We start from the raw sequence: 23,641 nt of genomic DNA on the forward strand, positions 1-23,641 counted from the left end.
CAGCTGTGATGGACACAGGCATAAAGATAATGGGATGGGGACGTGGGAGTGGGACAGGGATCTAGGATGGAGAGAGGGACATGGGACAGGGATGTAGGACAGTGACACGGGGTGGGGACAGGGGCATAGGACAAGGGTATGGGATGGGGACAGGGATAGAGAATGGGGACCGAGGTAGGACAAGGACATGGGATGGGGATGTGGGATGGGGACAGGGGGGATGGGACACAGGATGGGGACAAGGATGTGGGATGGGGACAAGGAGGTAGGACAGGACATGGGATGGGGACAGAGGGGATGGGACACAGGATGGGGACAGGAGCTGGGGACAGTGGGGATGGGATGGGGACAGGGAGGTAGGACAGGGACACGGGATGGGGATGGGGGGTGGGGACAAGGACTTGGGATGGGGACGGGGGAGGATGGGACACAGGATGGGGACAGGGATGTAGGAGAGACACGGGATGGGGACAGGGGGTTGGGGACAAGGACTCGGGATGGGGACAGGGTCGGGGCCACGGGACGGACCCAGAACCGGGGCCGGGGACCGAGATGGGCTTGGGGGGGGGGGGCAAGGGGGCGGACCGGCCCGGGGCGGGGGGGACCGGGAGGAGGAGGAGGAAGGGGGGGGCGGACCGGGGCAGCCCCGGGGGCCGGACCGGGGGCCGGACCGGGGGTGGGGGGGGTTCAGCGGGGCTGGGGCCGGGCGGGCGGCGGGGCCGGGGCGCACTCGGGGCCCGACCGTGACCGGGAGCAGCTGGAGCCGCCGATCGGCCCCGAGACCGGAACGGCCCCGCCATGGCCCGGCCCTGCCCGGTGCTGCCCCTCGTCCTGCTCGGGCTCGGCATCGCCTCGGTCCGGCCCGCGGCGGCGGCTGCAGGTGGGACTGGGACCAGTATGGGGGGGGGGACCGGGGAGGTGAGGCTCGGAGCGCTCCGGGATGATGGGGGGGAGCTGGGGACTGGGAGACTGGGGAGGTGCGGCTCGGAAAGCCCAGGGAATCTGACTGGGAGGTGTTACTGGGAGCACTGGGGGGGACTGGGGAGGAGCGGCTCGGAGCGCCCGGGGGTTCTGTCTGGGAGCTAGCAGCTAACTGGGAGCACTGGGGGGGACCGGGGAGGTGCGGCTCGGAGTGCCCGGGGCTTCTGACTGGGAGCTAGGACTGGGAGCACTGGGGAGGAGTGGCTCGGAGCACCCGGGGATGCTGACTGGGAGCTGTTACTGGGAGCACTGGGGAGGTGCGGCTCGGAGCACCCGGGGATGCTGACTGGGAGCTGTTACTGGGAGCACTGGGGAGGTGCGGCTCGGAGCACCAGGGGATGCTGACTGGGAGCTGTTACTGGGAGCACTGCGGAGGTGCGGCTCGGGGCGCCTGGGGATGCTGGTGGGAGCTAACTGGGAGCTGGGACTGGGAGCACTGGGGGGACTGGAGAGGAGCAGCTCAGATCGCCTGGGAGATGCTGGTGGGAGCTGACTGGGAGCACTGGGAGGACTGGAGGGACTGAGGAGGTGCGGCTCGGAGCGTCCTGGGGATGCTGACTGGGAGCACTGGGGGAATTGGGAGGACTGGGGACGTGCAGACTGGAGCGACCCAGCATGCTGCCGGTACTGGGAGCACTGGGAGGACTGGGGAGGTGCGTCTCGGAGCGCCCAGGGATGCTGCTGGGCGCTAACTGGGAGCTGTTACTGGGAACGCTGGGGGAACTGGGGAAGCCATAGCACGAAGCACCAGGGGATTCTGCTGGGTGCTGGTACTGGGAGCACTGGGGCAACTGGGGAAACGCACTGCAGAGCGTCACGGGATGCTGCTGGGCGCTAACTGGGAGCTGCTACTGGGAGCACTGGGAGAACTGGGAACGGCAGCACAGAGCGCTAGGGGATGCTGCTGGACGCTGACAGGGAGCTGGTACTGGGAGCACTGGGGGAACTGGGGAGATGCAGCACCAGGGGATGCTGCTGGGCTCTGACTGGGAGGTACCACAGAGCCAATACTGGGGGCACTGGGAGATCCCAGTGGTGGTAACTGGGAGGCGCAGTGGGGGATACCTGAGAGCTGTAACTGGGAGAACTGGAAGGTCCTGGGTAACAGCAACTGGGAACTGTGTGGAGATTTTAAGTGGGAGATACTGGGAGGTATTGTAGGGAGATACAGGGAAGATACAGGGAAGCGGTAACTGGGACAACTGGGAGATGGGAACTGCGTGGATGCCGTAACTGGGATTTGCTGGCAATGGGTGACTGGGAGCAGTGGGAATGCTGGAACTGTGGACTGTGTGGAGACTGGAACTGGGAGATACCCTGGGACTGGAACTGGGGGCTACTGGGGGCTGTGACTGGGAGATCTGACAGGACTGGAACTGGGGGAATGCAGCACTGGGAGCTGCTGGGCCACCGTAACTGGGTGTACTGGGCCGTACTGGGTGTACTGGGCTGTACTGGGACGGCCCCGGCACACCCCAGCCACCACAGTCCCACCCGGACTATTTTTAGCCCCGTGGCCACCGCAGGCGGCTCCAGGGCTATTTATACCCCGGGGGGGGACAACAACGGTGCCAGCCGTCCCCGAAGGGCCGTGGGGTCCTGGGGGGGGGTCCCTCACTCCCCCCCCCCCCCCCCAAGTCACCCCACTGGGGGTGACGGGGACTCGGTCTCTCCGTCCATCCACCCCCATCACCTCCCCCAGCCTCACCACAGCTGGGGGACGACGACGACATGGGGTCCCCCCCCTCTTTCTGTCCCGTCCCCCCTGCCTTGTCCCCCTCCCCGCCAATGGCTTTGCCAGCCGGTGCCGCTCTCCCGGCCAGACTCCGGCTCTTTTTCCACTCGCTCCCGGCCTGGCAGCAGCCGCTGGAAATTCCTTGGGCTGGGATCAGTCGGAGGCGGCTGCCGACTGCTGCCCCCCCCCCCCCAGCCCCCCAACACCTTTCCCTGCCCCCCACTTCCCCCCCCCGGCACTCCTCGGTCCCCTGCGCCCCACGGCTGAGCCCCCCGACACCGTTTATCCCCCAGCTGCCTGGTTGATGGGGGGGGAGTCTGGGGAGGGGGGGGCTGACACCCAGGAATTTGGGGGATGGTCTTGGGGGAGCACCCAGGAGTCTGCGGAGCACCTGGGGGGCTTGGGGGAGCACCCAGGGGTCCCCAGGGGGAACCCAGCAGTTCGGGAGTACCCAGGGGTCTCGGGGGAGGATCCAGGAATTTGGAGAGGATCTGGGGGGTCTTTGGGGAGGACCCAGGAATTTGGAGAGGATCTGGGGGTCTTCGGGGAGGACCCAGGAGTTCAGGGACACCCAAGGGTCTCTGTGGAGGACCCAGGAGTCTGGGAGCACCCAAGAGTCTCGGAGGAGGACCCAGGAATTTGGGGAGGACCCGGGGGTCTCGGGGAGCACCCAGGGGTCTTCAGGGAGGACCCAGAAGTCCAGGAGCACCCGGGGGTCTCTGGGGAGGACCCAGGATTTTGGGGAGGACCTGGGGGTCTGAGACACCCCCCCCCAGGAGAAGGCAGCACCCACCCCCAGGGTGCCGGCACCCCATCCTCAGGGAGAACAGGCAGCCCCCCCCCTTACCTGGGTCCCCTCCCCAGGATGGGGGGGTACACGCCAGGTGGTTGGGGACGATGGCCCCGATGCCATCGGACGGGGGACGTGGTGTGGGGGGGACGTGGGATGGGAGAAGGGGGGCCCCACTCCACCACCCCCCCCCAGCCCCGGCCCCCCGGGAGTTGAGCTATGCGCCCGTAATGGCTTTTCCTCTCGCCTGGCGTCGCCGGCAGAAGAAAGGTGCCTCTGTGCCGGCCGGGTTGGGAGGGGGCCAGCACCGCGGGCGGCGAGGAAGAGGAGGGAACCCGGCGTCGGCGGATTGCCCCCCTTTTCCCGCCCTGAGCATCCTTCGAGGCCAGGCCGGAGAACGGGGTGGGAGGGGGGGGACACACTGGGTGGGGTGGATTTTTTTTGGGGGGGAGGGGGTAACGTGATGCTGCGAGCTTCCCCATCGCAGTGCCCCAGTATGGCCCAACCATCGCAGCCAGGCGCCGAGGGTGGTGATGGAGGTGGGGGGGGACACGAGCCCCGTGCCACGGTGATGGGGCTGATGAGAAACGCAGGCCGGGGATGGTGGAGGGGGATGGGAGTTGGACAGACGGACGGACGTGGCGTAGTCCCCACGGCCACGCACCCCAGTGGGGATGGAGGGGTTGGGGCGTGGGGGGGGGGAAACGCCGGTGCTCGCCGTGGTTGTCCCGGCCGGTTTCACCGGGCTGCAGCGGTGTGGTGTCACCACGTCCGTCTGTCCGTCCGTCCTCCCCCACCCCGGCCCCGGTGTTTGGCTCCTGCCCCTGATGGGTTCTGCAGATGCTGAGGCTGCGATGGGGAAACTGGGCCAGGGCAGGGATGGGGATGGGGGGTGGGGGGATGGTTTGGGGGTCCAGCGGTGGAGGTGTGGGGGGGAGAACGCAGGCACTGGTGAGAGCCCCCGCCAGCGGCCCAGTGCTGCCGGCGGCCGAACAAAGCCGCCCTTCATGGGTGTCCCGGGAGGGAGATCGGAATTCGGATAGTGGTGGGACGGGGCGGGACGGGCGCGGCTGCGGTGCCCCACGGTGCCCCACGGCACCTGGCAGTGCCCGGGGCAGCCTGTGGTGCCCAACAGCACCCCACGGCACCCAATGGCACCCCGCAGTGCTCAGGGGCACCCCATGGCACTCTGTAGTACCCAAGGCACCCCACGGTGCCCCACGGCACCCTATGGCATCCCATGGCACCATACGGCACCCTGCAGTGCCCGGGGCAGCCCATGGCACCCTATGGAACCCCATAGCCTCCCACGGCACCCTATAGCACCCTGCAGTGCCCAGGGATCCCCGTGGTACCCCATGGCACCCTATGGCATCCCGTGGCATCCTACGGCACCCTGCAGTGCCCAGGGAACCCCATGGCACCCCATGGCACTCCAGAGCTTCCTATGGCACCTCGCAGTACCCACAGCATCCTATGGCACCCTGCAGTGCCCAGGGCGACCCACGGCACCCTGTTGCACCCCATAGCATCCCACAGCACCCTGTGGTGCCCAGGGCATCCCATAGCACCCTATGGCACCTTGCAGTGCCCCACGGCACCCAACAGCACCCGTGGCACTGCTCCCAGTGCCGGTGGTGGTGCCAGGGGAGCGGTGGGTCCACCCGGGGGACCCCGCACCCTACCGTGTCCCCTCCGGTCCCCAGGAGAACCCGTGGACGTGCTGAAGATCCTCCAGCTCCACTCCCTGCCCGAAGGCGTCAAGAAGGTGCCGGGTTTCTGCTCCCAACGTGGCGCCGGCTCCGACGTCGCCTACCGGATAAATCAGCAGGCGCAGCTCAGCGCTCCCACCCGACAGCTCTTTGCCAGTAAGTGGGTGAAGCCAGTGACGGGGGGAACCCAGGGACCCTTCCCCACCCACCCACTCCGTGCCGCGCTTGACCACCTCTTGCCCACCTCCAGGTAAATTCCCGGAGGATTTCTCCATCATGGCCTTGGTGAAAGCCAAACCCGGCATCCAGGCGTTCCTCCTCTCCATCTACAACCAGGATGGCATCCAGCAGCTGGGCGTGGAGCTCGGCCGCTCGCCTGTCTTCCTCTACGAAGACCAACACGGCCGCCCAGCCCCCGAGGATTATCCCCTTTTCCGGGGCGTCGATTTGGCCGACGGCAAGTGGGTACTCGCCGACCGGCATCTTCCGACGCCGACGGTCCCGTACCCACCTCCTCGTGTCCTCGCAGGTGGCACCGGGTGGCCCTGAGCGTCAGCCGGCGGTCGGTGACGCTGCTGGTGGATTGTCGGCAGCAGGAGACGCGACCCCTTCCCCGCAGCGCCCGGCCCGTCCTCGACACCCGCGGCATCACCGTTTTCGGCACCCGTATCCTCGACGAGGAGGTTTTCCAGGTCGGGGGGCTTGGGGGGAAAGTGGTGCGTGTGTGGGGGGGGTGTCACCCCATCTCACCCACACCATCCCCTCGTCACCGCGTGTCCCCACAGGGTGACATCCAGCAGCTGCTCATCGCCGCCGACCCGCAAGCGGCGTTCGACTACTGCGAGCACTACGGTCCCAGCTGCGCCGCGATGGCGGCCGGCGGCCCCCAGGCGCAGGAACCCCCCCGGCAGCGGCAGGAGGTGTGGGGGGACACACACTTCTCCTTGGGGGGGGTGGGGGGTGTTTACTCCAGGGTGGGTTTAACCCCTGTAAAGGGGATGGGGTTGCGGTGGGGGGGGGACATGACACGTCCCCGGTGTGTGTCCCCCCGATAATGGCTGCGTTTCGGTGACGTTTGCTTCTTCTCGCCCCCCCCCCCCATCATCGTGTGTCATATCCCCCCCCCCAAGTACTCCGAGGAGGCTGTGGAGTACTACGAGTACCCCTACTACTACACTAATAGTGAGGATGGCCCCCCCCCGGGGGGGGTCCCTGAAGAGGTAACAGCAGGCAGGGGCCTGTCTGTCCATTTGTCCGTCCGTCTGTCCGTCCCAGTTGTGTCACAGTCATGTGTGTCCCCCCCAAGCAGGAGCATGGAAGGCAATGCCGGGGGTGGGGGGTGCATGGGGGATGCTGCACCCAGGGGTTGTGTCGTCGCCCCCAACTCGTGCCGTCCCCAGGGACCTCACACTGGGTGCTTTGTGTTTTGTCTCCTCCCCCCCCCCAAATTGCTCCCCCCCGGGTGGGTTTGTGTGTGGGTGTGTTGTCGCTGCTGCCGCCTCTTCATCGCCGCTGCTGCCATCCTCTTCCTCGCCGCTCTGGGAGCTAGAACCCCCCCGGCCCCAACCCCAAGGGCCCCCCCAGGGCCGGCACCCTGAAAAAACAACGGATGATGAACACGGCACCTGCCTACGGCAAATCCCCTGGGAAGGGGAAATCCCCTGGGAACCATCCCGGGAATGGGGGTCCCCCCAAAAACAGCAAGATGGGGTTGAGCCCCCCCCCCGGGAACGGGGTCAGGAGCCAAGGCAACAGCTACCAGCAGGTAGAGAATGATCCCGAGTCCGTCCGTCCGTCCGTCCTGCCACGGGGCCACTCGGTGACGTCCCGGCGATGGAAATAAAGTGGGGGGAGCGCTGGAAAGATGGAGGGGGCCCTTTCCAGCCAGTCATCTCCCACCTTTATTTCTGTCACCCACACCCCCCTGCCCTGCGATTGCTTTGTCCCCCAAAACGATCCGGGTGTGTTTTTGGGGAGCCACCTACTAACCCCCCCCCCCGCCTTGGCTGTGTGTCTCCATCATCCATCGCTTCGCTTGTCCGTCTGTCCGTCCGTTTTGCCCGTTCTCCCATGACCTCTCCCCCTCCCTACCTCCTCCCCCCCACTCAGGATGGGGGGCTACCCCCCACTGAGGAGCCTTGGGGGGCCACCGCATATCCGGATTACGCCCCGGTCGCCCCCCGGGACCCCGACGGTGCCTCCTGGGAGGAGACGGGGCCGACACAGGTAACACCCGGGGGGGACACGACACCCACCCTGGACCCCGGGGTCCCCGCCATGGGACGGGGTCGGGGGGGTGCAGTGGGGAAGCGGGTGGGGGGGGTTATTCACCCCCTCCCCATCCAACTGTGCGCCCGTTAACACCGTCTCTCCTCGGGTTGCCCATCACCCCGCCGTCGGGGCGGCAGGAGGAGGAGGAGGAGGATGGGGGTCCAGGCCGGGCGTATGAGTACGTCTATACGGACCACCCTGAGGAGCTGGGCGTAAGTTGGGGGGGGGGGGAATGGGGGGGAGTCCTGAATGTCCGTCCTGGCTCGTCTCCATGTCCATCCGTCTTGTCCCCTCCCTGGAGTTGGCTCTGCCCCACGCGTGTCGTCGTCCTCCCCCCCCCCCACCTCACCGTTTGTCCCCGCAGCATGCCCTCACCCTTGCTTAGGGTGTGATGTCACTCAGGCCGCGTGTGACATCATCACCGCTCCCCTTTTTCCCCTGTGTGCTTCGCCGCCCCCCCCCCCCCCCCCCCCCCATTAATGGTGGCACTGGTGTTAATTACCGCTGCAGGACGAGGTAATTCCACACACCCCCCAACACCGCCATCTTGGGGAGGGGACTGGGATTTGAACTGGGGGTGTTGTGCCCCCCCCCAGTTTCTAAATCCCCCCTCCCCCTTCCTGACCCTCCCTTTTGGGGGGGGGGTGTGTATTTGGGTTTTGATTAAGGCTGCGTTAACGGGGATGTCAGCAGGGGGGAGGCAGAGACCCCCGCGGTGGGGTTGCCTGCGGGATGGGGGGGGGACACGGAACACGCGGGGTCCCTGGGGTGCCCTGCACTGACAGGTCCCTCTTGGGGGGGGTTACATGTCTGCCACCCCCAGGCTGTGCGCGGCGTCAGGGGCTACAAGGGCGAGAAGGGCGAGCCCGCCGTCCTCGAACCAGTACGTGTGTGTCCCCATCACGTGTCCCCCCCAGTTTGTGGTGTCCCCCCCCACCCTGGCCGGTGACACCACCCCAGGGCCACCCGCTGTCTCCCTAAACCCCCCCCCCTTCTCGTCCCACAGGGCATGTTGGTGGAGGGACCCCCCGGTCCCGAGGGACCTGCGGTAAGACACCCCCCCCCCCCCATTAGGTGATGCTATGGGGTGGGGTGGTAGCATCTTGTTGTGACCCCCCCCCTGCCCCCAGTGCCACCATCACCCCATGTCTCTGGTCTTCCCCCCGCCCCCCCCAGGGCATGTCGGGACCACCAGGGACGCAGGGACCCCCAGGAGCCCCAGGAGAGCCTGGTGAGAGGGTGAGTACGGGCTTGGGGGGGGTGTCCCTCTGAAAACCTCCATGGTGGCATTGGCCCCCCCCTTCCTTATGCCATTGGCACCCACTCCCCCTCCCCAACCTGTCCCCAACAGGGTCCCCCCGGCCGCGCTGGCCTTCCCGGCTCCGACGGGACCCCCGGACCCCCCGGCACCTCCATGATGCTGCCGGTGAGTGGGGCAGAGCAGCTGGGTAAGGGGTGATGGGATGGCTTCCCCCCACCCCCCCCCAGTTTTGGGGAGGCCCCCCCATCACCATCCCATTCTCACCATCTTCCTGTCCCAGTTCCGCTTCGGGAGCAGCGGCGGGGACAAGGGTCCGGTGGTGGCTGCGCAGGAGGCGCAGGCTCAGGCCATCTTGCAGCAAGCCCGGGTAAGTTGAGGGGGGGGAATATCAGCATTTGGGGGGGGGGGAGGCTCATGGGAGACCCCCACCCCTAAGACCCTCTGATGGGTGCTGCTCGCACCCCACCGATGCTGAACCTGGGGATGCCCAGGGGTTGCATCCTGCACCCGGTACCCCCCCCCCCCTAGTTTTGCCCCTATATCCCCCCCCCAAGTGAGGAATAACCCCCCCCTCTGCTTCTCACTCCCCCCACAGCTGGCCCTGCGGGGGCCCCCTGGACCCATGGGGTACACCGGCCGTCCCGGACCCATGGTGGGTATCAGCGTCCCGGTGGAATTTGGGGATGGGGAGCATAAGGGGGGGGTGTGGGGTTGGGGAGGGGGTGTGGGATGGGGGGGGTTGGAGAACCCCTATGATTGCCCCCCACCCCACTCTTCCTCGCAGGGGCAGCCCGGCAGCACCGGCATAAAGGGGGAGTCTGGAGACTTCGGCCCCCAGGTGAGCCCCAAGAACAGGGGAGGGGCGAGCAGACCCCCCCCCAAAATGCTGCCTCATACACCTTGTTATCCGGGACCTCGTTAACACTCTGCCCTTCCTCTCTGCAGGGTCCCCGAGGTCCTCAGGGCCTGACCGGACCCCCGGGAAAGCCTGGCCGGAGGGTGAGTTGGGGGGCTGGGAGGAGATTTTGGGGGGGGTGGGGGTGTCCGTGCCCCCCACCCTCACCCCCTCTGTATCCATCAGGGCCGACCAGGAGCTGACGGTGCACGGGGGATGCCCGGTGATCCTGGCGTTAAGGTAACGGCTGGGATGCTCCCGAGCCAGTGTTGGGGACCCCCCCCACCCAGAGCACCCTTGGGTGCCCACCCATGTCCTAGAACAGCTCTGCTGGGGACCACCCCCCCCCCAGCACCAGGCTGGCAGCCCCACGGCAGACTGGGATACAGGGATCCCGTGGGTTCAGAGCCGGGATGGGAGCGGGGATGGATCCTGGATTGAAGAAACTGATTCCATGGGGTGGGGACAGATTGGGGCGAGGGGGGGCAGCGCCGCTCTGGGGGTCTGATCCCAGATCCTGGCTGTGGCTGATCCCGGGGAGCATCCTAGAGGTGTCCCCCCCCCCATTCCGAGGGGTGGCACCTCGGTGACATCTCTGTAACCCCCCCCCAAAGGGTGACCGCGGCTTCGACGGGCTGCCGGGGCTACCGGGTGACAAAGGCCACCGGGTGAGTCGCCGGGAGGACGGTATTCCCGGGATTGCCCCCCCAGCTCCTGCCCGCACACCCCGCTGCCTCTACCCCTGGCTTGGGGGGTACCCACATTTCCACCCCCCTCCCCTCCTCCTTCTTCCCCGGGACCCCGTCACCGGCTGCACCCGTAAACCGCGGCCTGAGCAAACACGCGGCTCCCGCCGTCACCGCCGCCAACCGCCTCCGGCCGGCACAGAGCCCCCATTCACGGCGCACACTGAGCGCATTCACGCCGCCTCGACGTCGCTCAACACCCCCTTCACCTTGCTGACACCCCCCCCTACTCCCCACGCCCCCCCCCCCACGCCGACACCCCCCCCCCCCCCCCCGCTCCACCCCACCCCGTCACACCCCCTTGGCACCATCGCGGCACAACCGTACCCGCAGGTTGACCCGGGGTTTTTTTTTGTCCCGTAGGGTGAAACTGGTTCGCAGGGGATGCCAGGACCCCCCGGTGAGGATGGCGAGAGGGTGAGTGGCTCAGGGTGTAGGGACCACCAGGGTGGGACAGCCTGGACCCCCCCTCAATCCCCCGCTGTCCCCACTTATGGCCCCCCTTCTCCCTCCGCAGGGTGACGATGGAGAGGTGGGACCCCGAGGACTCCCCGGAGAAGCGGTACGGGGTCTTGCACCCACAGGGGGGGGTCTTGCGGAGGTTGAAGAGCGGGGACGAAGCAGTGCCACAGCCCCGCTGGGCCCTTCCAGGATGTTGCCATGATCCTGGGGTGGGGGGGACATCACACTCCCACAACTTTGGGGAGAAAAGACCCCCCCCGCCTTGGGTGCCCCCTTAATGCCCCATCTGACCTCACAGGGACCCAGAGGTCTGCTCGGTCCCAAAGGCCCCCCAGGAATCCCTGGCCCCCCGGTAAGTGCCATAGTAAGACCCTCATCCCCGTCCCCTCCCAAACCCACTGTGCCCTGTGTCCCCCACCTCAGCACCCATCTCCTCTGCAGGGTGTGCGTGGCATGGACGGTCCCGTCGGTCCCAAGGGGAACCTGGTGAGTTCGGGGACGGGGGGGAGCGGCCAGTTCATCCCACCTGGGTGCCATGAGCTTCCCCGCAGCAGTGTCCCCCCAGTGTCCCTCTGTGGGGTGCCCATCCCCACCACGATACCCCCCTGGGGACAAGTCATGTCCCACTGGGGACACCGGCATGTCCCCAATGGGGTCCTCGAGCACTGACCCACTGTCTCTGACTGTCCCAGGGGCCGCAAGGGGAGCCCGGACCCCCCGGTCAGCAGGGGACCCCAGGAACGCAGGTGAGCACCCCCATTTCAGCCAGCAGCCGGACCACCCCCAGCTTCCCTCCCCCTGGAGCAAGATGGGGGAGGGCCCCATTGGTGGGAGTAGGGGGGCACAGGGAGGTAACACTCACCCCCCATCTCTGTGTTTTAGGGTCTCCCAGGACCACAAGGTGCCATGGGACCTCCTGGAGAGAAGGTGGGTGCTGGGTCCTGAACCTGGGGGGGGTGTGAAGGGAACTGGGAGTGGCGGGGGGGGGAACACATGAGGCTGCTCCCCTCCCTCGCTGCCGGTGCTCACCCCGGTTTCTGTCTCCGCAGGGTCCCCAAGGGAAACCCGGTTTGCCCGGCATGCCCGGCTCCGACGGACCCCCTGTGAGTACATCCCCCCCATCACACCCGGACAGTGTCACCCCACTCCTGGGCACTGTCGTGCGTCGTGTCCCGTCCGTGTCCCCGTCCCCCCCCCCCCGCAATCCCATGCCCTGGGGGCAGGGATGCAGCCAGCATCCGAAGGATGCTCCAGCCACGGGCCAGCCCTGTCTGACCCCGCTGTCCCCCCCCGTCTGGACAACCCAGGCTGGGATGAAGCCACCAAAGGGACTGGTTGTGGGTCCGGGGGGGTGGGGGGGGACACACACACACACGGCTGCGTGCCCCATCTCACGCTCTCTCCTCATCCCCGTCATCCCCTCTTCTGTCCCCAGGGCCACCCTGGGAAGGAAGGACCCCCTGGCACCAAGGGCAACCAGGTAACGCACCACGTGTCCCCCCCTCCCCGGGCTCTGCCCCTCTCTTGCTCCCCCACCCCAGGGGGGAAAACGGGCAGCCCCGACCCCGTGTCTGTGGGGGGTGACCCCCCCAAATGTCCCCTGGCCCACAGTACAAACCTCCCCCTCTCTCCGCAGGGCCCCTCGGGTCCCCAGGGACCCATCGGCTACCCAGGCCCACGCGGTGTGAAGGTCAGTACCTGATTTTTTTTGGGGGGGGGGGGCGGGGCTGGGGCCAGTGGATATCGGCCAACACTGCTTTTTGGGGGGAAAAAAAATGGGAGGAATCCGGAGCCGTGACGCCTTCTTGCGCCGGGGGGTCACCCTGCTCCTCTCTCCCTAGGGAGTGGACGGCATCCGGGGGCTGAAAGGACACAAGGGTGAGAAGGTGGGTGTCCGTCCTTGTACCCCCCCCCACTCCACCCCACCGGCGGTGCGGTGCTCGCCGGCCGGCAGCTGGGCTGCATCACTGTCCCCCATGCCTTGATGCTAGCATCTCCATCCTCATCCTCTTCTGCAGGGCGAGGAAGGCTTCCCTGGCTTCAAGGGGGACATGGGTGTCAAAGGAGACCGGGTAGGTGCATGGAGGGGGGGCTCCCTGACATCCCCCCCAAGGGCTGCTGCCCCGGTCGGACCACCCTGATGCCCCCCACCCTGGCATCTCCCGCAGGGTGAAGTCGGCATGCCGGGCTCCCGGGGTGAGGACGGACCCGAAGGTCCCAAGGGGCGGACGGGACCCACCGGCGACCCCGGTCCCATCGGGCTGGTCGGAGAGAAGGTGAGGGGACACGGCCGTGGCGGTGAGGGGTGGGGGGGGTGGCATGCCGTTGCCACAGGGCCAGCGAAGACCCCCGTGGGCACCCCATGACACCCCCCCCGTCACGTCTGTCTCCCACAGGGGAAGCTGGGAGTGCCAGGCCTGCCCGGCTACCCGGGCCGTCAGGGTCCCAAGGTAAGTATGGTGGCTATGGGGCTGCCCCACATGCCCCCCCCATCACCGCTCACCCCAACTCCTCTCCATCCCCAGGGATCGCAAGGTTTCCCCGGATTCCCAGGCAGCAATGGCGAGAAGGGCGCACGGGTGAGTGACCCCCCCCACACCCCCTAAACTCATGTGTGTCCCCCCCTCAAGGACCAGCTGTGGAGCAGAGGGGACGCACAAATGCTGGGGGGGTTGTCCCTGCCCTGTTCCCCCCCCCCCCATCGTGTCACTGAAGTGCTCTATCTTATAGGGTCTGTCTGGCAAATCGGGTCCCAGGGGCGAGCGTGGCCCCACGGTGAGTATGGGGCACGGTTAAGGGGGGCGGTTGTGCTCTCCCCCCCCCGGGGTGTTCTCCAGCCAGCGCCCTGGGAGTGGGGGACTCAGCACCCCCCAATCTGTGGGGTGGGGGGCTCCCTGTGTATGTGGGGGGGGCTGATAAACCATCCGTCACCCCCCCACCCCACAGGGTCCCAGGGGCCAGCGAGGACCACGAGGAGCCACTGGAAAGTCAGGGGCGAAGGTCAGTTTTGGGGGGGGGCCTGGGGTGACCCCAAACCCTTGTGCGTGTGCAATCACACACGCGTGGGGTGGCTCTGGCACCAAAGTGTGCCGGAGCCGGTCACCTGCTGGGCACCCAAAACCTCTCCCCTTCCTCGCTTCCCCAGGGCACGTCTGGCAGCGATGGCCCCCATGGCCCCCCGGGTGAACGGGTAAGTGGGTGTCCCGGTCTGGATTTAGGGGGGGGTCTCTGGATTTAGGGGGGGTCCCAGCTGGTGTCCCCTGGTGACATCCTCACCAGCCACCCACCCTGCAGCCACCGTGCCTGTGCCGGGCTCTGTGACCACCCCCCCAGTGCCTACTGTCACCCAGACCCCCGGCGCACAACGCTCATGCTGGGGGTGGGGGCTCGGTGATGCTCTGCTAACGAGCTCTGTGTTAATTAGCACCGTCCCTTGCGTGCCGTAACCCCGCTCTTCTCCCTTCTAGGGCCTGCCAGGACCGCAGGGACCCAACGGCTTCCCGGGACCCAAAGGACCCCCCGTAAGTAGTGGGGTTCCGCCCCCTCCACCCCACCCCACCCGTGAGGTGTCCCCGGTGCCGCTCACCCCCTGCTCTTCTCCCCGCAGGGCCCCCCCGGCAAGGACGGGCTCCCCGGGCACCCCGGCCAGCGAGGAGAAGTCGTAAGTGTGTCTGTCCCCCCCTTTCACTGTGCTGACACCCATGCTGCCCCTCGAGCCGCTCTCCTGTCCCCTCCGCTTGTCCCCACCCCCCCCACACTCCCTCCTCACCCCCCCCCATCCCTCCTCAGGGACGCACTGCTACTCCCAGGCTACTCTTGACCTACTCAAAAGTTACTCCTGGTGCTGAAACTCGCCCCCTGACCCTTTTTCATCTCTCCTCCAGGGCTTCCAAGGCAAGACCGGCCCCCCTGGCCCCCCCGGGGTGGTGGGACCTCAGGTGAGCTCATGGGGGTTTTTTGTGGGGGTGAACGGGGGGGGTCCCCGATTCCCCCCAGGGGCTGCACTGACTCTTGCTCCCCCCCATGTGCCAGGGAGCTGCTGGTGAGTCTGGTCCCATGGGGGAGAGAGGCCACCCGGGCCCCCCCGGCCCCCCAGGAGAACAAGGGTTACCGGGACCATCCGGCAAGGAGGGCACCAAGGTGAGACGGTGGGAGGGTGGTGGGTCAGGGTGGGAAGGTGCTGTGGGCACTGTTGCAGTCCCCAGCGAGTGGGATGGGGTACCGGGGCGTGGAGCCCCCCCATCTCACCCCTTTGCACCCTAGGGAGACCCCGGCCCCACTGGCTCCCCTGGGAAGGACGGTCCTGCCGGCTTACGGGGTTTCCCCGGTGAGCGGGGTCTGCCTGGCACCCCGGTGAGTAAATCCCGTCCTTGGCTCAGCTGGGACCCCCAGCCCACCCATCCCTCACCCCCAGCAGCATCACATCAACTCCGGCTCCCCCCGCTCCTTGCAGGGTGGCCCGGGGCTGAAGGGCAACGAGGGACCGGCGGGACCCCCAGGACCCGCAGTGAGTGTCTCCCCCCTCCATGAGCCCTGGTGTCCTGCTCGCCACGGCCCCACGGCTGTCCTCGGGCTGAGACCCCCCACCCTCCATCTTTCCCCAGGGGTCTCCTGGGGAGAGAGGTGGTCCGGGACAAGGTGGTCCCGTTGGCCCCCCAGGACGACCGGGACCGCAAGGACCACCAGGCCCTGCCGGAGAGAAAGGAGTTCCCGTGAGTGCTCAGGGACATCCCACTGGCATCCCGCAGGGAGAGGCGGTGGGTCCGGGAGGGGTGCAAGGGGGTGGGTGCCTGCACCCCTCACCCCCCCCTCCTTTGCCCCCCCCCCCTTTTCCTATCCCTCTAGGGTGAGAAGGGCCCCATGGGTCCTGCTGGCCGCGATGGCGTTCAGGGTCCCGTGGGTTTACCTGGCCCAGCTGGCCCCCCCGGCGGTCCTGGGGAGGACGGTGACAAGGTGAGGTCTGACACTGCCCTGGTGTCCCCGTGTCCCCCCCCCTCACTGCTGAGCACCCTCCTTCTCCCCCCTAGGGTGAGGTGGGCGAGCCAGGACAAAAGGGCAGCAAAGGCAATAAGGGCGAGCATGTGAGTGTGACTGGTGTCCCCCCCCCCTCACCCCAGACCTTGTGCCCACTGTCCTCCGGGGCTGTCCCAGCCTCGCTGACCCCTTCCCTCCCTCGCAGGGTCCTCCTGGTCCCCCTGGGCCCATCGGGTCAGTCGGGCAGCCCGGAGCAGCTGTGAGTATCCAGGAGGCAGGGCAATCGCCACGGTTGGGGGCACGATGCAAAAAGGGGGGGGGGGGGTCCTGTGTCACCCCTGGGGTCACACCGAGGAGAGGGGACGGTCTCGGCGAGGAGATGTCCCTGTCCTCGGGTCTGGTCCCCAGGGGCAAGCAGCGGCCGACCCTCCTTCCCACCTTGCAGGGTGCCGACGGGGAACCGGGTGCCAGAGGTCCACAGGGACACTTCGGGGCCAAGGGCGACGAGGGGACGCGGGGCTTCAATGGCCCCCCCGGCCCCATCGGGCTCCAGGTGAGCAGCCCCCCCCCCCAGTACCCCACAGCCACCCCCTCACTCTGGGGCAGTGCCACTGCACCCATCCTGCCTGTCCCCAGACTGGGGGGGGGGGGGGCGGACACGACGACACACACACACACATGCCCAGAAGGGGCTGGGGGTTTGGGTGTCCAGCTGGAAGCATCCCCTGGTGCTCCCATCCAGCTGTGCCCCCCCGCCCACCTATCCCCATCCAGCTGTGCCCCGGCTGTCTGCACCTCCCACTTGTTGCATCCAGATGTGCCCCCTCATTTACATATTCATCGCTGTTTGCCCCCCACCACCCAGTGCCCCACATCTGCCCCCCCATCACCCGCTATGCCCCCCCCCCCTTGTTAATACTCTCTCTCACTCCAGGGGTTGCCAGGTCCGACTGGTGAGAAGGGTGAAACAGGTGACGTGGGCCCCATGGTAAGTGACCTTGCCCCCCCACCCTGGCCCCGTGTCACTCTGGGGGGGGTAGCCCAGGAACATTCTCACTCTGTACTTTCTCCCCTGTCCCTCCCAGGGCCCACCTGGCCCCCCAGGTCCCCGTGGTCCAGCTGGACCCTCTGGAGCTGATGTAAGTGACTCTGCTTTCCCCCCATTGCCCCCCTGCCCTTCCCCATGTGGGATGCTGGGGTGACCAGCTCTGCTTTCTCACCCCCCCACCCCATAGGGACCCCAGGGACCCCCCGGAGGTGTTGGGAACCTGGGACCTCCTGGTGAGAAGGTACGTCCTTGGACATCGGGGCTCACTACCTGGGGGGGGGACTGGGACGGGGATAGGAGCCGCACTATTGGGGTGCAGAGGTGGGGTGAGGCCATGGTTCTGTGGGACAAGGGACTGATCCCAGAGCAGGCACAGGGTGGCACTGGGGGGGGGCTTGACTTCTCTCTATTCTTGTTGCAGGGGGACCCCGGTGAATCGGGAGCCCCGGGAATCCAAGGGGAGCCAGGAGTCAAGGTGAGTGACAGCAGAGACATCCCCCAATCTGTCCCCGTCCCCCAGCTGCTCCTGCCAGCTGCTGACCCCATCTTGCACTGCAGGGCCCGCGAGGAGAGCGAGGGGAGAAGGGAGAAGCTGGAGCTGCTGGTGCTGCAGGACCGCCTGGAGGGAAAGGGCCCCCTGGCGATGACGGGCCCAAGGGCAACCCCGTGAGTGTTGTGTGAGCCCCCGGGATACGAGGGACATGGGGAGGGAGGTTTGCTCTGGGAAGGCATTGGGACCCCTTGGGGTGGAGGTCTGGGGTCCCCTCAGGCTAGCAGCTCTCTCTGTTTCAGGGTCCCGTTGGCTTTCCAGGTGACCCCGGACCCCCAGGTGAAATGGGTCCTAGGGTGAGTGTCACATCCCACCCCTTCTGGGCTTCTCCCACCACTGGAGAGGGCTTCCCTGGGAATGGGGTTGGGATTCAGAGGTGGGGGGTGTGCGTGGGGTCTCCTGCTGACTCCAGGTTTTCTCTTCCCGACAGGGCCAGGATGGTGCCAAGGGCGAGCGTGGGGAGGACGGAGAGCCTGGAGAGCCGGTGAGTGCCCCATTCCGGTGTGTCACCCTCCCGCCATTGCCCTGGGCAGGCGGGGACATGTCAACCAGAACCCCCTACGAGGTTTGGGACCGGATTGACCCCACTGCTTTGGGAACACTGAGGTGTGGGGAGCCCAGCCTGTCCTCCCTTCCGCAGCCATTGGATCTGGTCTCCCTGGTCCTGGGATCCTCCCATCCCTCTGGGTGCTCCTCACGTGGCATGGGATCCTCCTCCTTGCCTTCCTCTCCGTCCTGTTTCTGGGACGAGGCCAGCTCACTCGACTGCTTTCTCTTCTCCTTCTGTAGGGCTCACCGGGTCCGACAGGCGAGAATGGTCCTCCTGGTCCCCTGGGAAAGAGGGTAAGCGCTGGGTAAGCCCAGCTCTGCCTGCGACACATCTCGTGCCACCCGCCTGGATGTCCCTGTCCCTCACCGCCCTGTTTCTCTTCTCCGCAGGGCCCAGCCGGCTCCCCCGGCCCTGAAGGGCGTCAGGGTGAGAAGGGCGCAAAGGTGAGTGATTTGATGGACCCCCCCACACTGGGGTCCAGCGATGCCCCGTGAGGAGACCCCAGCGGCGCTGCTGAGCTCCATGCACCAGCATACGGGATCGGCCCCATCCGGCTCCTCTGTCCCCACAGGGAGAACCGGGTGCAGTGGGTGCTCCTGGCAAGACGGGTCCCGTGGGTCCCCAGGGCCTTGCTGGGAAGCAGGGCCCCGATGGCCTCAGAGGTCTGCCTGGCTCAGTGGTAAGTGCTGACATCCCGGTGACAGGGCACCAGGGTCCCGTGCTTGGGGTGAAAGCGCAGTGGGGTCTGCTGGCACGGGGCAGAAGAGGGGCAAGGGTCTGACCATCTCCCTGGGAGGGGGCTGGTACCTGTCACCGTGCCCGCAGTTCACGGGGGGCTGCCCGGGGTGCGTGCCGCCACTGGCAGCACCAACTCTGGACCTGGGAGGCTCACTTTGTCCTCTCGCCTGTGCAGGGAGAACAAGGCAAACCAGGGACCACAGGCCAGGCTGGACCCCCAGGACCAGTGGTGAGTGTGGTCCCCTCTCCCCTGCTGTGGCACCCCAAGGAGGGGTCCCCCACTTTATGCTCCCCACATCTCCTGTGTACCTCTGCAGGGTCCCCCGGGTCTCCCCGGCCTCAAAGGTGACACCGGTGCTAAAGGAGAGAAGGTGAGTGAGGTGCAGCAAGCGACCCGTGCTCTGGGCCACCAACACAAGTCGGGGACTGTGGCACCCCGGTGTGGGGCATGCCCCACACTTGGGGGCCAAGACCCTAAAACTCGCTGGGCAGCCAGCACTGGGCAGGCTGGTTCCTATGTGTCCCCTGAGTGCTGTGCCCCACCTGGAAACCCACCAAATCCCTGTTTGAGGCTGCATGCTGATCTCCTCTTGTCTCTCCCCAGGGCCACCCTGGTCTCATCGGCCTGATTGGACCCCCAGGGGAGCAGGGGGAGAAGGGAGACCGAGGTCTCCCTGGCCCCCAGGGCTCCACAGGGCAGAAAGGAGAAACTGTGAGTGCGGGGGCCTGCAAAATGGGGGAGCCTGGGGGGGATGAGGACAGGGTTGTGGTCTGGAGGGGTCCACACAGGTGGGGATTGTAAAAGCAGGGGGCAGGGGACAACCTGGGGGGGGTCTGGGAGTGGGGAGTCCTGCAGGGTGCTGGGGGAGGTGGGAATGGGGCTGTCGCAGTTTCCTCACGCCAGTTTCTGCTCTTCTCCTGTCATGTAGGGGATCCCTGGTGCTACTGGACCCATCGGCCCCGCTGGCCCCCCTGGACTTCCTGTGAGTGCCCCCCACGTGCTGCCCATCCCACATCCCTCCCTCTCCAAGCCCTGATGCTCGCTCCCCCTCACTCGTTCTTGCACCTGGGCTTCCAGTTTCCCTCCCTGTGTTTGTGGGGGGCTGCTGTCTCCCCACCCCACCATGCCAGCTCCGGTCACTTACAGACCTGGTCTTGCTTTGCAGGGCCCAGCTGGTCCCAAAGGTGCCAAGGGAGCCATGGTAAGTGCCGAGCCGGTGCCCCCACCCTGCCACCACCTTCAGTCCTTCCCAAGGCTGATATCCATGAGTGTCTGTTTTCTCTAGGGCCAAGCAGGACCCAAAGGTGAACGTGGACCCCCAGGACCCCCTGGACACCCGGTGAGTGGCTCAAGCGTTGGCACCAGGGAAGGGATGACACGGGGGGGATGTAGGTAGGTAAAATGACACCCAGGAATGGATGTGGAGGGATGTCTCCTATCTCAGAGCCTGAGCACGGCGTGGTTGGGGCCCTGGGGAGTGGGGGCTTCACAGCCCCCTGTGCTTGGGTGCTGACAATGCTGTGCCTGCCACAGGGCCCCCCTGGGGAGGTGATCCAGCCCCTGCCGATCCAGCTGCCCAAGAAGAGCAAGCGCTCCATAGACGCCAGCAAGCTGGTGGATGAGGAGGAGGGCGAGGATGGAGAGAGAGCGGCTGCTGACCAGGCGGCTCGCGATTACGCCGACGGCATGGAGGAGATCTTCGGCTCCCTCAACTCCCTCAAGCAGGAGATCGAGGGGCTGCGGCGCCCGATGGGCACCCGGGACAACCCTGCCCGCACCTGCCAGGACCTGCAGCTCAGCCACCCAGGCCTGCCTGACGGTGAGCCGTGCCGGTGGCAGGGGGAGAAGGATGGCAGTTAGGGCAGCAGCACCGCCCCGTGTGCTGACCCCTCTCCTCCCTGCGCAGGTGAGTACTGGATTGACCCCAACCAGGGCTGCGCTCGAGACTCTTTCAAGGTTTACTGCAACTTCACAGCAGGAGGGGAGACCTGCGTCTTTCCCAGCAAAGATGTACAGGAGGTGAGCAAAGCCAGGGGCAGCTTGGCACGTGGGGTCCCAGCAGTCTTGGGAGGCAGGGTAGGGGGGATCAGCCATGAGAAGAGGACGGCATGGGGTGCTCCCCACTTCACTCATGGCTGCCTTTCCTCTTCCAGGTGAAGATGTCGGCGTGGGAAGAGGAGGTGCCCCAGCGGTGGTTCAGTCAGTTCCAGGAGGGCAGCAGGGTAAGGACATAGCTCGCAGGGGTGGGCTGAGCCCCCTGTGGCACTGATGGGTGAGGCCCCAAGGATGCGTTCCCTGCAGGTAGTCTCCCTCCTCTTCCAGGAAGGATGTGGTCTGAGAATGCCGGCCCGTGTGTCAGTCCCGCATGGCCCCTGGCAAGCCCCCCTGTCTTTCCCAGGCGCCCTGCTCACGCTCTGACTTACAGTTTTGTTGCCCTCTCCTGTAACACTCTTAGCGTGTCCCCAGCCACTTACCTCGGTGCTGTCTCAGGAGTGGCTGGATGCCTCTCTTCCTCTCCGTTTCTAAGGAGAAAGAGAAGTGTCTCCCATGTGACCTTGAAGCTGTCAGCCTTTCTGAACATCTTCCCTTCCCCAGCTGTCTCATCCAGGGTGGTCTAGATCCCAGCAGACCCCGCTTTTCACATGCCTCTGGTCATCAGCCCCCATTAACTCATGTTCTGGTCCTGCAGTTCTCCTACATGGACTCGGAGAGCCAGCCCCTTGGCGTGGTGCAGCTGACCTTCCTACGGCTCCTCAGCGTCTCTGCCCGCCAGAACTTCACCTTCCACTGCCACCGCTCGGTGGCCTGGCACAGCACCATCTCCAGGGACCACCAGCATGCCCTCCGTTTCCTGGCTGCCAACGAGGAGGAGATCAGCTATGACACCAGCCCCTACATCAAAGCTGTGATGGACGGCTGCTCGGTGAGTGCGGCAGGGGAGCAGGCAGAGGTGGACGGTGGGGACAGGGATGTCAGTGGATGCAAGACACGTGGGGTCTGGAGGAGACACGGGGAGAGAAAGTTGAAGAAAAAGGGATGGGTGAAGGCACAAATGGGTAACAAGGAGAGAGGAAGCACTAGAAGACACTAAGATGGAGGGATGGAAGAACTGAGAGAAGGTAGGATCTCTCCCTTGGGGCGTGCCATGAGTGTAAGTAGGGTGCCCTGGTGAGACATGATCCAGTGAAATGCCAGGGTCCACGGAGAAGGGGTGGCTGGACAAGAGACACTCCAGGGTTGGGCCTGGGTAATGCTGGAGTAGCAGAGGCCGCTGGAGAAAAGAGAAGGGTTCGTCCTGTGTGAGCCTGTCCCAGACTGGTGCTCCTGGTGCCCCCCAGCCCCTGACCCACCCGCCTGCCTCCCCTCCCCTCAGGCACGAAAGGGCTCCAGCCGGACGGTGCTAGAGGTGAGCACACCCCGCCTGGAGCAGCTCCCGCTGCTGGATGTACGCGTCATGGACTTCGGCGAGCCCGGCCAGAGGTTCGGGTTCGAGGTGGGCCCAGTCTGTTTCCTCGGCTAGGACCAAACCGTCACCCTCCCTGCCACACCCTGGCCTCCAGTGGGGCAAACCTTGCATCCTTGCATCCCCCCACCGCCTCCGAGCAGCGAAGCAGCAGGACCCGCCTCACCCTCGCATCGTGTCACCCACCTGCTGCTGCGAGGAGCCGAGGTGCCAAGCCTGCCCACAAGCACCGAGACCGACACGCCGCTGCTGCCACTCCCATGGGGGCCAGGGTCTGGAGAGATGCCAAAGAGACTTTAACGCTTAGAATAAATCTATATTTTAATATGTAGAGAGACAGAGAGGAAAATTTTTAACAGATCCACTGGCTACCTCCCTTGGCGCCCAGCAGTGCTCCCTTCCTCCCCGTATCTTCCTCTGAATCCCACTGCTCTTTCCCAGCATTCCCAGGGCTTATTTTCCATGCTCCCCCACAGGCCCCACCACCCCAGGGGGAACCCCTCGAGGAGCACACCCATCAAGCAGAGGGAACAGTACTCAAGTTTGCTCTCTGCCTGGAGAGCCGGAGGGTTTTAAAGCCTAACGTGGCGAGCAAGCCTGGGATGACGCTGGCAGGCTGGTCAAGCACTGCTAGCACGTGTTTGGGATTAGCACCAAGAGAGCTCTCGTACCTCTCTGCGTGTGTGGATTCGCACCACGGCAACCCTCGTGCTCCAAAGCCGGTCTCTTGGGGTCAGATGGGAATGGACCCAGGGACACATCTGTTCCCAGGAGCGTCACCCTCTTTGTATGCAACCCCACAGCAACAGTCACTATCCACTCCTGACAATGCACCGACCTACCTGGGCTCTGCAGTCTGGCCCAGCCTGACACATATAGTTGGAGTGGTCACTTGACTTTGCTACTCTGCTAATCAAGGCTAATTAATTTGAAAAAAGCTTGCCTCTCCCATCAAGGTGCTACTTCTCTTCCCCGCTGCACCCGTTAGCTCAAAAGGGTTCCAGTCCCTGTCCTCAGTCCTACCTCCAGTCATTGCAAATCACCCCTCTTACAAAGGGTGTGTTTAAAAAGCCTCCGACAAAGCCTATCCCTAGCCCGTGGAAGGAAGTAAGGAAGAAGAACGTTGTGTTTTTACTGTGTTTTTTATTTTTTAAATTAATTATATTATTTAAAGGAGTGGATACAACCATCAATACTGGTCCCTGCGGCATAATTTTGGATTTCCCCAAAAAAACAAGAAGTGAATTTCTGCATGGAGATTAACCCAGCCCAGTGCTTGGGGGAGGAGGGAGGGGAGGAAAAAATAATAAAAAAAAAAGGTAAAAAATTATTTTCTTGGTGCCGTCCGATAAAAAGAAATTTAAAGGGGTACCAGTCTTTGCTTTTTACTTTTCTTAAAAAGCAGAGGTGTGCCCCCTGGTGCTGAGCCGGCGGCCTGTATAATGTTTTGTAAGTAATTTTTTA

At 65.5% G+C, this 23,641-nt stretch overlaps 1 protein-coding gene across 3 annotated transcripts; it reads left to right on the plus strand.

The window, feature by feature from the left end:
- Window positions 1-697: 697 nt before the first annotated feature.
- Window positions 698-23,363, plus strand: COL11A2 (collagen type XI alpha 2 chain). Of its 3 annotated transcripts, XM_069773986.1 has the most exons (68): window positions 698-880; window positions 5,213-5,374; window positions 5,469-5,679; window positions 5,748-5,910; window positions 6,004-6,138; window positions 6,349-6,438; window positions 6,768-6,983; window positions 7,328-7,444; window positions 7,627-7,701; window positions 8,313-8,372; window positions 8,496-8,537; window positions 8,666-8,728; window positions 8,841-8,915; window positions 9,031-9,117; window positions 9,346-9,402; window positions 9,535-9,588; window positions 9,696-9,749; window positions 9,832-9,885; window positions 10,260-10,313; window positions 10,755-10,808; window positions 10,909-10,953; window positions 11,152-11,205; window positions 11,295-11,339; window positions 11,546-11,599; window positions 11,736-11,780; window positions 11,903-11,956; window positions 12,289-12,333; window positions 12,490-12,543; window positions 12,695-12,739; window positions 12,872-12,925; window positions 13,022-13,129; window positions 13,250-13,303; window positions 13,379-13,432; window positions 13,584-13,628; window positions 13,800-13,853; window positions 13,999-14,043; window positions 14,321-14,374; window positions 14,461-14,514; window positions 14,738-14,791; window positions 14,886-14,993; window positions 15,117-15,206; window positions 15,307-15,360; window positions 15,458-15,565; window positions 15,699-15,806; window positions 15,881-15,934; window positions 16,033-16,086; window positions 16,273-16,380; window positions 16,762-16,815; window positions 16,913-16,966; window positions 17,063-17,116; window positions 17,297-17,350; window positions 17,434-17,541; window positions 17,668-17,721; window positions 17,856-17,909; window positions 18,215-18,268; window positions 18,365-18,418; window positions 18,547-18,654; window positions 18,889-18,942; window positions 19,031-19,084; window positions 19,318-19,425; window positions 19,643-19,696; window positions 19,880-19,915; window positions 20,000-20,053; window positions 20,248-20,533; window positions 20,621-20,733; window positions 20,868-20,936; window positions 21,404-21,637; window positions 22,088-23,363. In XM_069773986.1, exons 1-68 carry the CDS (start codon window positions 799-801, stop codon window positions 22,232-22,234), a joined length of 5,463 nt encoding a protein of 1,820 aa, XP_069630087.1. In that variant the 5' UTR covers window positions 698-798; the 3' UTR covers window positions 22,235-23,363. The 3 variants fall into 3 exon arrangements, with proteins under 3 accessions (XP_069630087.1, XP_069630089.1, XP_069630088.1); XM_069773988.1 differs by lacking the exon at window positions 6,768-6,983; XM_069773987.1 differs by lacking the exons at window positions 7,328-7,444; window positions 7,627-7,701.
- The last annotated feature ends 278 nt before the right edge of the window (window positions 23,364-23,641 follow it).

Source organism: Haliaeetus albicilla, chromosome 29 (assembly GCF_947461875.1).
Source record: "Haliaeetus albicilla chromosome 29, bHalAlb1.1, whole genome shotgun sequence".
Taxonomy (NCBI): Eukaryota; Metazoa; Chordata; class Aves; order Accipitriformes; family Accipitridae; genus Haliaeetus; species Haliaeetus albicilla.

Excerpts from the sequence above, each read along its gene's own strand:
- COL11A2 (XM_069773986.1), top strand. The coding sequence starts at position 799 with ATGGCCCGGCCCTGCCCGGTGCTGCCCCTCGTCCTGCTCGGGCTCGGC. Across the intron at positions 9,750-9,831 it reads CGGGAAAGCCTGGCCGGAGG|GGCCGACCAGGAGCTGACGG; the intron begins GTGAGTTGGGGG and ends TGTATCCATCAG. Across the intron at positions 11,957-12,288 it reads CCGGCTCCGACGGACCCCCT|GGCCACCCTGGGAAGGAAGG; the intron begins GTGAGTACATCC and ends TTCTGTCCCCAG.